The sequence below is a fragment of the Pogona vitticeps genome, chromosome 3 (assembly GCF_051106095.1).
Source record: "Pogona vitticeps strain Pit_001003342236 chromosome 3, PviZW2.1, whole genome shotgun sequence".
In the NCBI taxonomy this organism is placed as follows: domain Eukaryota; kingdom Metazoa; phylum Chordata; class Lepidosauria; order Squamata; family Agamidae; genus Pogona; species Pogona vitticeps.
This window is the reverse complement of record NC_135785.1, coordinates 107,642,264-107,653,282: the sequence shown is the minus strand read 5'-3', so window position 1 is coordinate 107,653,282 and position 11,019 is coordinate 107,642,264. Positions and strand designations below refer to the sequence as shown.

The window sequence follows — 11,019 nt, the reverse complement described above, 5'->3', positions numbered from 1 at the left end:
TGACAACACCAATGGCAGCTGTTGCAATGGTGTGTAGAGTACCCTTTTGTGCTCACTGCTGTTCACAAAGAGAAGTTGAAGAGAAAATCCCAGAAGCTGATTCCTTTTTTCATCAGCTAATAACTTCCCACCTCGACACAGAACAATTGTCAGGGCTTTTTGCAAAGTAAAGAAGTTGCTCCACTTTATCGCCCAGACAGCTGACAGGGTTGTATGGGGCCCGGAAGCGTTGTGCAATATTGGGCCATTTCCTGGCTTTCTGAATCATGGACACAGAAAAGCAATGTCCCACTTTCATCAACCAGAGGTTTTGTTGTTGTCCTTGTTGTTGTTTGGAGAACTGAATAACAGCTTTATGCTTCACTTTATTGCCCAGGCAGTTGGGCAAGAGAGAAGAGGAAGACAAAAATTGTGGTGAGGAATTTGAAAAACAAGGTAAAATATAAGTCAAGACCCAGTCATAAGATCCTAATGCCACTAAATCTCTCTCTGTCTCTCTCTCTGCCACTCATTCTTTCTCTCAGTTTAATGGACTGCTGGGAATTTAGAGAAGGTTCTTGCAGAGGCTTAAACCTCTACAGAGAAATTTTGAAAGACCGAGTGCCACATAAGATCAGGAGCTCCTGGCCAAAAAGGCTGTCAGCTAGTTACAAAAATCTTATCTATCTTAATTATTTATTCCACGGTTTTCTATATTTTTGCTGAATGCCAGTTTCCCAATCCAGAAACATTACTGAGCGTTATGAAAGTAAGTTAATTGACAGTTTGGGTTCTCTATGGTCCCAAAGGAGCTCTTCCAGCCATCCTCCTCTTCCCAGCTCTGTTCTCCAAATGTCAACTTGAGCATTACACTTTGCTCTGCCAGCACTCACTGGATGAAATCCAGTGGGCATAAACATGCCACATAAATGGTGATGACGTCATCATTGGGCACCATTCTTCCTGGTGGAGCAACCACCTTTTATTGTCCGATGTATTTTCTTAGCTTAAGGTACACACAGAGCTGTATTTATTAGATGTTGAGGATTAATCCTGTTTCAGTTTGCTATAATTTAATCCTTCCGTTTCCTTCTTGTAAGTATTCAGCAGCTATCTCCTGGCTAAACAATAAGAATGCAAAAAAAAAAAAAATTAAATACAAAATAAAAATTCTGGGCCAGAAAGGTGAGCGGCAGCTCTTAAGGAAGGATGGATCATTCTAAGCAGCAACACTTGTAGATGAGGGTGTGTTTTTTTTGCCTGGATCCAAACCATGTCATCAGTGATACATATATCATATATCTATGCCAGTGTAGACAGGCCCTATATCACAATTTTTCTGAAAGCTCCAAATGCTACCTTCTCATTCTGAATTTCACCATGAAGCAACACAGGTGAAATGAAGAGATTCCTGGAAGTGTGCCTTGTCTCAAAAAAAGCACACAAGATGTTGCCAGTACTTTATCTCAAAATCTTTCTAGTGCTACAATGCAAACATTTATGTCCAAAGGCTGAGATGGAAAAAGTTCAGAACAGTATTAAGCAAGGTATGAAATTCCGTAGGCACTGATTTCAGGAACACCCCATATAACTAGGGATTTTAAAACAAAGTTTTCACAGAGGTTCCCAGAAAAGAAAAGAAAGAATTAATCTTTACTGAATAGTTTCCTGTTTCAGACTGTTTGGTCTTTAAGAAAAATAAATTGGCTTATGTAACCAAGATTATGTAATGCTTTTTCCAAAATGAAATGTTTCCTCCCCAAAATCCTTTAATAATACATACACCACGTTAGAGTTAATAATTATCAAATTACCATGAATTACAATAGGGATCAGATAATATTCATGAAATTCTTCATTTCTTGAGTGTTTCTTGAATTTAGCCATTCTGAGATTCTTCACAGAGATATCCCCCTCCTGCATTAGCAAGATTTCCTAGTTTTCAGACAAAATGAGACTTGATTGTTTGTGTGTGTATGTGTAAAAATGATCTCCCCTTCCCATTGTTCAGTAGAGGAAGCTGCCAAATGGTGTGCAGCTTAATTATCTTTCTAGTGAATGCTCACAGGGAGCGAAGCCATTCTGTGCAGGAATTTTAGTATATTGTGCCGCTTGGTGTTTCCTCTACACTTTCCAGGTGAATCCTTCACAGGACTCTTGCCATTGCATGCAAGAATTGTATAATCATGAGCAGCCTGACATGTCTCTGGGAGTGAAATGACCATAACATTTCCATGTTATCCCACCAGATTTCCCACATGATTTCTTGGTGGGGAAAAAACTCAGGCAGAGAAATTTAACTACAAGAAAGAAAGAATGATTCCCCCCCCCCGCTTCCCCTCTGTAAGGAGGAAGCCACCACTACCCCTTGTCTTCCTTGTACACAAGCCCTTTGGTAGACGACCAGGAGATCCTAGTTTCAGGGCAGCCCAAAGGCAAAGATGCCAAAAGGCAGCACATGGGTGGTCCAGGAGAGATGGCGGAGCAACGTCCTTGGGAGGAGGGCACAGGTGTGACTGACTGGGAGGAGAAAGGAGTAAAGGAGAAGGAAGAAGATGAAGGGGACTGGTTAGAGGCTCTAGAACAGTGGTGTCGAACTGTGGCCCTCCAGATGTTCTTGGCCTTCAACTCCCAGAAATCCTGGCCAGCAGAGGTGGTGGTGAAGGCTTCTGGGAGTTGAAGTCCAAGAACATCTGGAGGGCCACAGTTCGACACCACTGCTCTAGAAGAACAGCCCCTCATCACACACTCTAACAATGGGAAGCTGTGAGAGTCATTTTCCTCCTTGATGGCTTTAAAAGTGAAAAATCCCACAAGTTACAACCAACAATCACTCTGATTTTCTGGAGCATTGAGTGGGGACTCCACTTCATGTGTGTGAGGTTCTGGACACGACTGGAAACAAATAGGCAGCAGCCAGAAGCAAACGGGCGGCAACACTGGCTTGGCTATATGGCCCCGATGCAGCAGAACTGTGTGGCCACATGGCTGCACAGCTGAGAGGGAATGTTGATTACAATGTAATATGTCTACATGTCAGTGGTCTTAATGTGTAATGAATCCTTATGATGTCACAGATACCTCTGTGATATCATTTTTTTTTAAAAAAGAAATCTCGTATCAAAAGGACATGTCTCCCGTTTTAAGGTTTGGTCCTGAAAATTGACCATGCCAGCCACATCTGAATCTCTCTGGGTTTTAATAAATTGAGGGGAGGCTCTGCTTTTGATCCTACTAACCTCCCAGGCATATGGAGTGAGCACATGAAAACTGACTTTTTCTGTGTCTGTTCCAGATTGTCAAACTCCCTTCCAAAGGAAGTGAAAGCTTCCCTGTTGTCCTTCTCACCAGAAGGCAAAAATATTCATCTTTAGATAGTCTTCTTGCCACTGACTGTCTGATGAGTATGGAGCTTTAAATAGGGCCTTTTCATTTATGATGATGATGATGATGATGATGTCTTTTACATTGTTTTAAATTCATTTGTTGTTTCAATATGATTACTTGTTTAATTGTATTTTAATGTTAAAAAGGCATTGCATTTCACTAATTGTTTTTCAATCGTGTTGGGTGCTGCTTTTGGTCTCAGTGCAAAAAGAAAGGTGAAGTGTAAAATGAATAAAGTGCTGAACTTAGAGATGTGTTAAATCCTAACAGTGAATTAAGGGGGGGAAAGATCAGTGGTAAGAGAAAAAAAACAACTTTAAATAGTGCTCAAATTAACAAAGCAAGGCTACTGAATGAGAGAAGGTTGCTGAAGATGGGAAAGCACGTTGTAGTAGCTGCTGCTGATTTTTAGTCACTAGTCACAGCTCAGACAGCTGAAGCTTTCAAAACAGGGTCTCAGATCTAGATCTAAACATTCGAAGAGGGAATCTCGCATGAGTGAAAATTGTTCTTCTTGAGGTGTCCTGAACCCATGCTGTTCAGTTCCTTCACTATGAACAACATCTTGACTTGCATCTCAAAGTTCAATGAAAATCAATAATGCTATTTTAAGTTTTAATCCTGGTGTATAGATTTTCTGTCCTCTATCCAGATGGACAAGTGTATTCCTGGTGCAGCCTCCAAACTGTTTCTGAAAGTGGCTCAATGAAAACTTCATTGCAACTGCCCAAATTTAAAAAAGTAAGCATGCATCTATGATAGAGTTCAAATGGCAGGTGCAACTTAGTTGCCATCTTGTCAGCCAAAGTGGGTGAAAGCCACAGAAATCACCCTGGCTCCTCTAGGTTGCAAGCCTTTTCCTTTTCTAGGGGTGTCAAAATACCTCAGGATAGGGAAGCCTCAAGGGCAGGAATGAACAGTACACAGCCTGTAAGTAAAAGAGGGCCCTTGCACCCTATCCTCATCCTCAGTGCACCCCCAGCAGCTGCTGACAGCATCCATGCTGTTGAAAATATGGCAGGATCTTCCCTTCCTGTCTGTATGTCTTAGCAATGGAAGGGAAAGAGACAATCTGTCCTGAGGTTTTGCAGAGCTCTATGGCACAAAAGGAGGCTCTGCCGCCTGCCTGCACCACAGAGCCAACAGAGTGGTCACAAGATTTCAGCAGCAGTAACTCCTGTAGTTCACAGCCAGACAACGAATGTGTCCCCTTTTCTCATGCCTTGAAGTTATTGCCCCTGAAGTGTGTCAGCTAGTTATTAGGCCATCAGCATCTCCACCTTGCTCACATGAAGCTTATCCTGATTCACCCTCACCTAGCCTATTACCAATCTCAAATACAGTAGGATCCCTTTATCCATATGATCAATATCTGTGGTTTCACTTCTCAGTAGTTTGCCGCCACCTTATGTTTAAAATACAAGTGCACCACCATGTGGCATTTCTCCTGCTCCTTTGTGGATTCCATCCTGCTGCCTTCTGTGTTGTATATAGGGTTCCCTTGTATCTGCAGTTTCAGGCATCTACAGCACTCTATGGAACCAATCCCCCCGCAGATACAGGATTCCTGCCATAATGAGGTGTTAAAACGTGTTGAAATGTGAAAGTTGCGCAGAAACCCATAGGCCCATTGGCAGTATCGGTATTCTCAAAGCACTCCTTTCTGTCTGACCTGCTGATGTTAACTGCCTACCAAGATTGTGAAATGTTGGATTTATTCAACATATCCGTGAAGGAGTGCCTTTGCGCAATAATTGAAACTTCATGCATGGCATTGAGAAATCTTCAGGTAAAAAACGTTTCTCTGGTTTTATTTCCTCATGTTTTGGGGTTTGTTGCTGTTGGAGAATTCAGTATTTCTAAATATATCACGCCTGTGTTTTCTGAAAGGCCAGACTGTTCTTAAACAAACAGCTGTAATTTACAGCAAAGAGAGAGAGACTTAGTTTTGAGTGATGAGTTGATTCTGTTGCTCAATCCACTCCCTCTATATAAAGTGACAAGCAAATGCTGGGACAATTAGTCTCCGTGAACCTCGTCTAGAACACCAGGACCTTTTAGGGTAAGTGGAGATTTGTGATCTTACTGTAACCAGGGGAGGGAAGAAAACACTCTTTTGACTTGTTGTCCAATGCAGGCAGGGAATCTCATGAAATTTTAAAACTTACTTGCTGAGGTATCTTGTCTTGTCATGATAGCCTACATTTGAGTGAATGAGGAATTTAGTGGTGGAAAACCTGTTGCTTGGTGTAATAAGTTGTAGTAGAGTAGGCCCATTACATTCATGGGAATTTCACAAGGAAACTGCTCCCATCACCCAGACCAGATGGGCGGGATATAAATCAAATAAATAAATAAATAAATACATTCCATGATTCAAATAGGCTCACTCAAGTTGTGATTTGCTATACTAAAGTCAGATGCAACCAGAGTAGGCCTATTTGAATCAATGGAACTTAGGGAGGAACTGACTGACCAAATCCCCAATGATTCAGTGGGCCAGCTCTAGTGCAGTTTACTAGTCTGAGCAACAGGGTTTTCAGTCCCTGAGTATTCTTTCCATCTCTACCTTGTTAATTCTAGAGCAGTGCTTCTTAACCTAGAGTCCCCATAAGTTCTTGAACTACAACTCCCAGAAATCCTGATCAGCACAGCTAGTGGTAAAAGCCTCTGGGAGTTTTAATCCAAGAACAACTGGGGACCCAAGGTTGGGAACCATTGTCCTAGAGATATACAGCAGCATCCTTGATATGGAGCCCACAGATATGTTAGATTGCAACTCTTATCAACTCTAGCTGGGATGTCCACCAGGCCATAGGAGACTGAGGCTACGATGCAGACATTGTGATCTTGGATCAGATTTATGGAATCAACAGATGTGTTTTTAAGTCTTCAAATGTCCAAAACAGAGGTGAGGTGGGAGTGTGTAATGGTGTATAGCAGTGATAGCTATCCTGAAGTTTGTTCTTTTAGATCAGGAGAACATCCCAATGACCAGGGAGGATTTTTGCAGAGATGATGCTATGGTAGCATCACTTGTCAATGAGTGATAATAGCTCAGTATGATTCAATAATTCTGTTTGATTTGTATAGGTCACACACTTTGAAAAGATGCATCCATTGCTGTTTCTCAGTATTCTTCTTTTTGGCACATCCTTGGCCAGCTCCCCAGCTGAGAACTGCTGTGAAGGTATGTCATTAAATGAACATGGGGAGGGCTGCAGGCTAGAACACATCGGTGCACTTCCTAACATCTCAAATCAAAAGGGACTACAGGCATCAGAGAGGGTAAAAACCTTTCCCTGAAACCTAACTCTTGAAAACTGTAAAAAGAAAGAAAGAAAGAAAGAAAGAAAGAAAGAAAGAAAGAAAGAAAGAAAGAAAGAAAGAAAGAAAGAAAGAAAGAAAGAAAGAAAGAAAGACAGACAGACAGACAGACAGACAGACAGACAGACAGACAAGAAAAGAAAAGAAAAGAAAAGAAAAGAAAAGAAAAGAAAAGAAAAGAAAAGAAAAGAAAAAAGAAAAGAAAAGAAAAGAAAAGAAAAGAAAAAGAACAGAGACCATATTTCTGGATAGTACCACTTCTGCCCATGTGGTGTAAGGCTCAAACATACCAAAACAAAAACTATAAAGCTCACAGGACATAGAAGCAGAATGCCTCAGAGATGCAACCTAGGCACCTATTTTCCTAAGGAAGAAATGTTACCTTTAATTCAAACATGTGATTTGCACGCCTGCAACAGCAGTCTAAAATAGAGCAGTACAGAAGCAGGCTTAGTAACTCAGCTGCTATGGGTAGGAGCTAACCTTCATCTGGAGTGATGAGAGTTGGCCAAATGGACCTGTGAAGTGGTTCTACCTAAAGGATTTCATGAGGGCAGACAAATTAAGCTATGCATTTCTCAAATGCGTAGCATTCCTTTAAGAGGAAAAAAGACAGCAAGTTCATGAAATATTCTATTAAGTGCTGGCTCTACCATTAGACAGGATGGGACAAATATCCCAGGCAGCAGATTTGGAGGCGCCAATGAAAAGCAACAAATTTGCTTTATATTTCTTGTATCTTTATTCTCAGGATGGGGGAACTGTTCTTGTAGGATCTTCTTCTTCGTGTGCCAAAGTTACCTGGCTGGCTTTGAGTACTATGTGCCTTGACTTGAGGGGGTGACACTGTATGGTGCTCCACATTGAGCAGGAAAATTTCTTGAGCCAGCTCAGATTATATCTCTTGCCAGAGTTTTGATGTATTTTTGCTGCTGGCTGGGGGATTCTGAGACTTGTGGCCCTCAAAAGTAACATTTCCAAGCTTTGATGACTGCTTTCATTATTTGAAGCTGACTGGACAGCTTAGTTGTTTAGGTTCCTGGATGTGGAGCCAGAGGTTGGAAGTTCAGTTCCCCACTGTGCCTCCTGTGAACAGAGCCAGCCTATGTAGCTATGGCCAAGCTGCACAATCCCAGGGTGTCCGCAGAAGAAGGGAATGGTAAACCATTTCTGTATTTTCTACCTGGAAAACCCTGAAAAGGGTCACCATAAGTCAGAATTGACTTGATGGCACATAATGATTATTTCTAATTATTGGAGAACTGTGGAAATCTTAGTGAGCATTTTCTTTATCATGCCTTTTGAGAAAATAATAGTGTTTTCCCTTTCAGAGCTGAAGCAGTTGAAAGAACATCTCCGTAAAGTGGAAGAGAAGGTGGATGGTGTTATAAATGATTTTATGACTGTCCACAGAGGTAAGATCAATGCCCTCATCATGTATATAATCTTATCTTCACAGTCTCCTACAGTGTTCCATGATTTAGCTTATGTAATTGCTACTGACCCAGGCCTAAATATGATTGGTAATTCCACTGAATCAATGGGATTTATGTATGTGCTGAGACTCATACTCAGCAGTAGAGATGGGAACTAATATAAAAACAGATCGGTTTCATCAATGAATATAGCTGATTGGTCATATATTCGTCAAATTTTAAGTCCCGATGGATACGGATCGACGACTATTTCCTCATTTTTATTCATCCCCATATGAAAAAAGCCATCCTATGGCTTTTCCATTCTGTTTAATGGCCCGCTGATCAACTAATTGGCAGGCTGACAGACAGCCACCCACCCCCACAACCTATCCCACCCCCTTCCTCTCCCTACCTTTACTGTAGGTTGTCGCCTGACCCCCACTCCCACCGACACCTCTTTACTGAAATCGTCGCTGCCACTGCCAAAGTTTCCATCAGGCCTCTGCAGCTGTAGAAAGGGCCACTGGCTTCCCTTTGTAAAGATGGCGGCTGTGGCTTCATTTAGGATAGGGAAGGTGCAGCTGCCATCTTTGCAAATGGCAGCCTGGATTCTCTTGGCCTGCCTTAAAGGGGAGTGACAGTGGTGCAGCAGTGGGGGGTGGCAGCAGGGGGTGTCTATGGCAGTGGGGGCTGGGGGTGTTTTTTTTAAAAAACCCACGAATTGATGAATAAATTCATTATTCATCTGTTCATGGGGGCAACTTCGTGTTTCATGAGCAACTTCATGCTTCAACCTTTGACTCATGAAGCAGGATGACTCACCAAAATGGTGAGTCGTCCTCATCTCTACTGAGCAGTTGACTCAATGGCTCTTTTTTTTAGAAAGCACTAACAGTTAGATATAGGGCCACATGCATCAGCAGCATGTCCAAGAGGCTGACCAGGAGGGGCAGGGGGAAGGGAACTGGGAGGCATTTGCAAGCTGCCCCCCAGCCCTTCCAATAATCAGAAAGGCACCCAGTCCAATTAAGGAGGTGCTGCTGCTGCTGCTGCTGCTGCTGCTGCTGCTGCTGCTGATGATGATGATGATGATGATGATGATGATGATGATGATGATGATGATCGCAAACAAACTTTCTTAAGAACATTCTAACACCAGGACATTTTAAAACAACTGAACATTTGTATGTTTCGTTCCCAGCTCGGTCTTTTTCAACTGGCAGTGAAAGGTTATACACCACCAATGAACAAGAAGGGAACTTTGAAATGGCAAGTGCCACGTGCATCCAAGCTGGAGGTCGTATTCCTTCTCCGAAGAAAGAGGGAGAGAATAAATTCCTGCAGGAAGTTGTACAGCGGCGTAACAAACCAGCTTTTCTTGTTGGGCATAAGGGAGAGGGTTACACAAACTGGGCAGATGGAGAACCAAACAATGCTGGTGGGACAAAGAACTGTGCAGAAATTGATATTGATGGCAAGTGGCATGCTGCATCTTGTGAACAGGCACACCTGATTGTTTGTGAATTTGCTTTTATCCCCTGATTTTGTTTAGGGCCAAACCCAATGCATTGTAATTGAACAGCATGTATTTTATTGATGCAAACGCTTATTTAGTAGATGACTCTCAGGCAACTTACCTTGCAGGGCTGTTGTGAAGATGACATTGAATAATACTATGTGTGTTTCTCGTTGAAAGGAGGGGATACACGTGTCACAAACCAGTCATTTCAATTTCTGTGGTTTGTTTCATGCATTTTAGTAGCCAATCGCGTATAGAAAAAGTGCTTCTTCTTGAAATGCCCAGGGTTTTTTGTGCTTTGAAAATAAATAGACATCCTTCCAAGGACTAAATGTGTGTGAATGTGTGTTTGGTGGCACAATGAAAATATGGCAGCAATTGCCATGTGTGAATCATTCTGTTTGAGTTGTTTGATTACATCCGTGGTTAAAATCCCATAAGGGGAGGAGTGAAGTGGCATATTAATCTCTGGGAATTGATTGGAAAAATATATAAATTTTAGGTCATTTGGAAATTTCCTTTACATTTTTGTCTTCTGAAGTTATTCTGAAGGGATAAGATACAACTATAAATAAATAAATCACTTTTACTCCCAACCCTTCCACATCAGGTCTTATACTCCCTGAGGCAGTATAGAAGAAAGGAAGGGAAGCCTTATATTTCCATGAAGACAAGGGGTTGGGGGAATTTGGGGCAGAGCAAGTTCTGAAGAAGTCCGCCCAGAACTCAGCTCTGGGTAGTGCACTACTTCCTTGTCCTCTCAATAAATCTGCAAATCAATGCACCAAGGTGGAGACTGCCCTTGGAGGAAGTCCTTGGGGGACCTGCAGACCAGAGGTGGGTGGGGCCAAGAGAGCAGCCATTTTCTCAATAACATGGAAGAGTGATGTTCTCCACCCCTCGCAACATAGCGGTTCAGCTATCTTGAACGGTTTTATGCCACCACACTGAATGGTAAGGAGACAGGTGTGCCATGCTATTAAATGGTCATGGAATCTTCAATTTGTAGCTGACCAAGCAAAAAAACAAAGCAAAAACCAAACAAACCCAAGTACCTAGTTTCAGGTTTCTCGATGGTCCGATGCATTTCAACAGCTCTCCTTAGCCAATATGAAACTATGTACGGGAAGCATAAGCACATAAAACCCCAACACAATATATGAGGCTTTTGAGAGACCTTAGCCTTCCATATAATAACTTACGCACACTGTTACAGGCTGCTACAATTGCACTGCAATGAACTGCAATGCACAGGTATTTTTCAGTTTCTTCTGTAGTGTGCCTGAGATGAAGAAATAAGTAACAACATCTACCAAGACTTTCATGTTTCTCTGCTGAAACACAGTCAGAAGATACAGTGCTTCTGTTAATAACCCTTTGCACACAGTC

General features: G+C 42.1%; 1 protein-coding gene across 1 annotated transcript; it reads left to right on the top strand.

Annotated features, from left to right (window-relative positions):
- The first annotated feature begins 5,174 nt into the window (after positions 1–5,174).
- LOC110083680 (phospholipase A2 inhibitor alpha-like protein) lies at positions 5,175–9,962 on the top strand. Its single transcript, XM_020802297.3, has 4 exons — positions 5,175–5,428; positions 6,460–6,556; positions 8,025–8,108; positions 9,313–9,962. The coding sequence occupies exons 2-4, from the start codon at positions 6,478–6,480 to the stop codon at positions 9,651–9,653; spliced, it is 504 nt and encodes a 167-aa protein (XP_020657956.2). The 5' UTR covers positions 5,175–5,428; positions 6,460–6,477; the 3' UTR covers positions 9,654–9,962.
- Positions 9,963–11,019: the final 1,057 nt, after the last annotated feature.

Bases quoted from the DNA above. Each gene is read 5' to 3' on its own strand.
- LOC110083680 (XM_020802297.3), top strand. From the start codon at position 6,478: ATGCATCCATTGCTGTTTCTCAGTATTCTTCTTTTTGGCACATCCTTG. The intron at 6,557-8,024 runs GTATGTCATTAA...TTTCCCTTTCAG, and splicing joins AGCTGAGAACTGCTGTGAAG to AGCTGAAGCAGTTGAAAGAA. The intron at 8,109-9,312 runs GTAAGATCAATG...TTTCGTTCCCAG, and splicing joins TTTTATGACTGTCCACAGAG to CTCGGTCTTTTTCAACTGGC.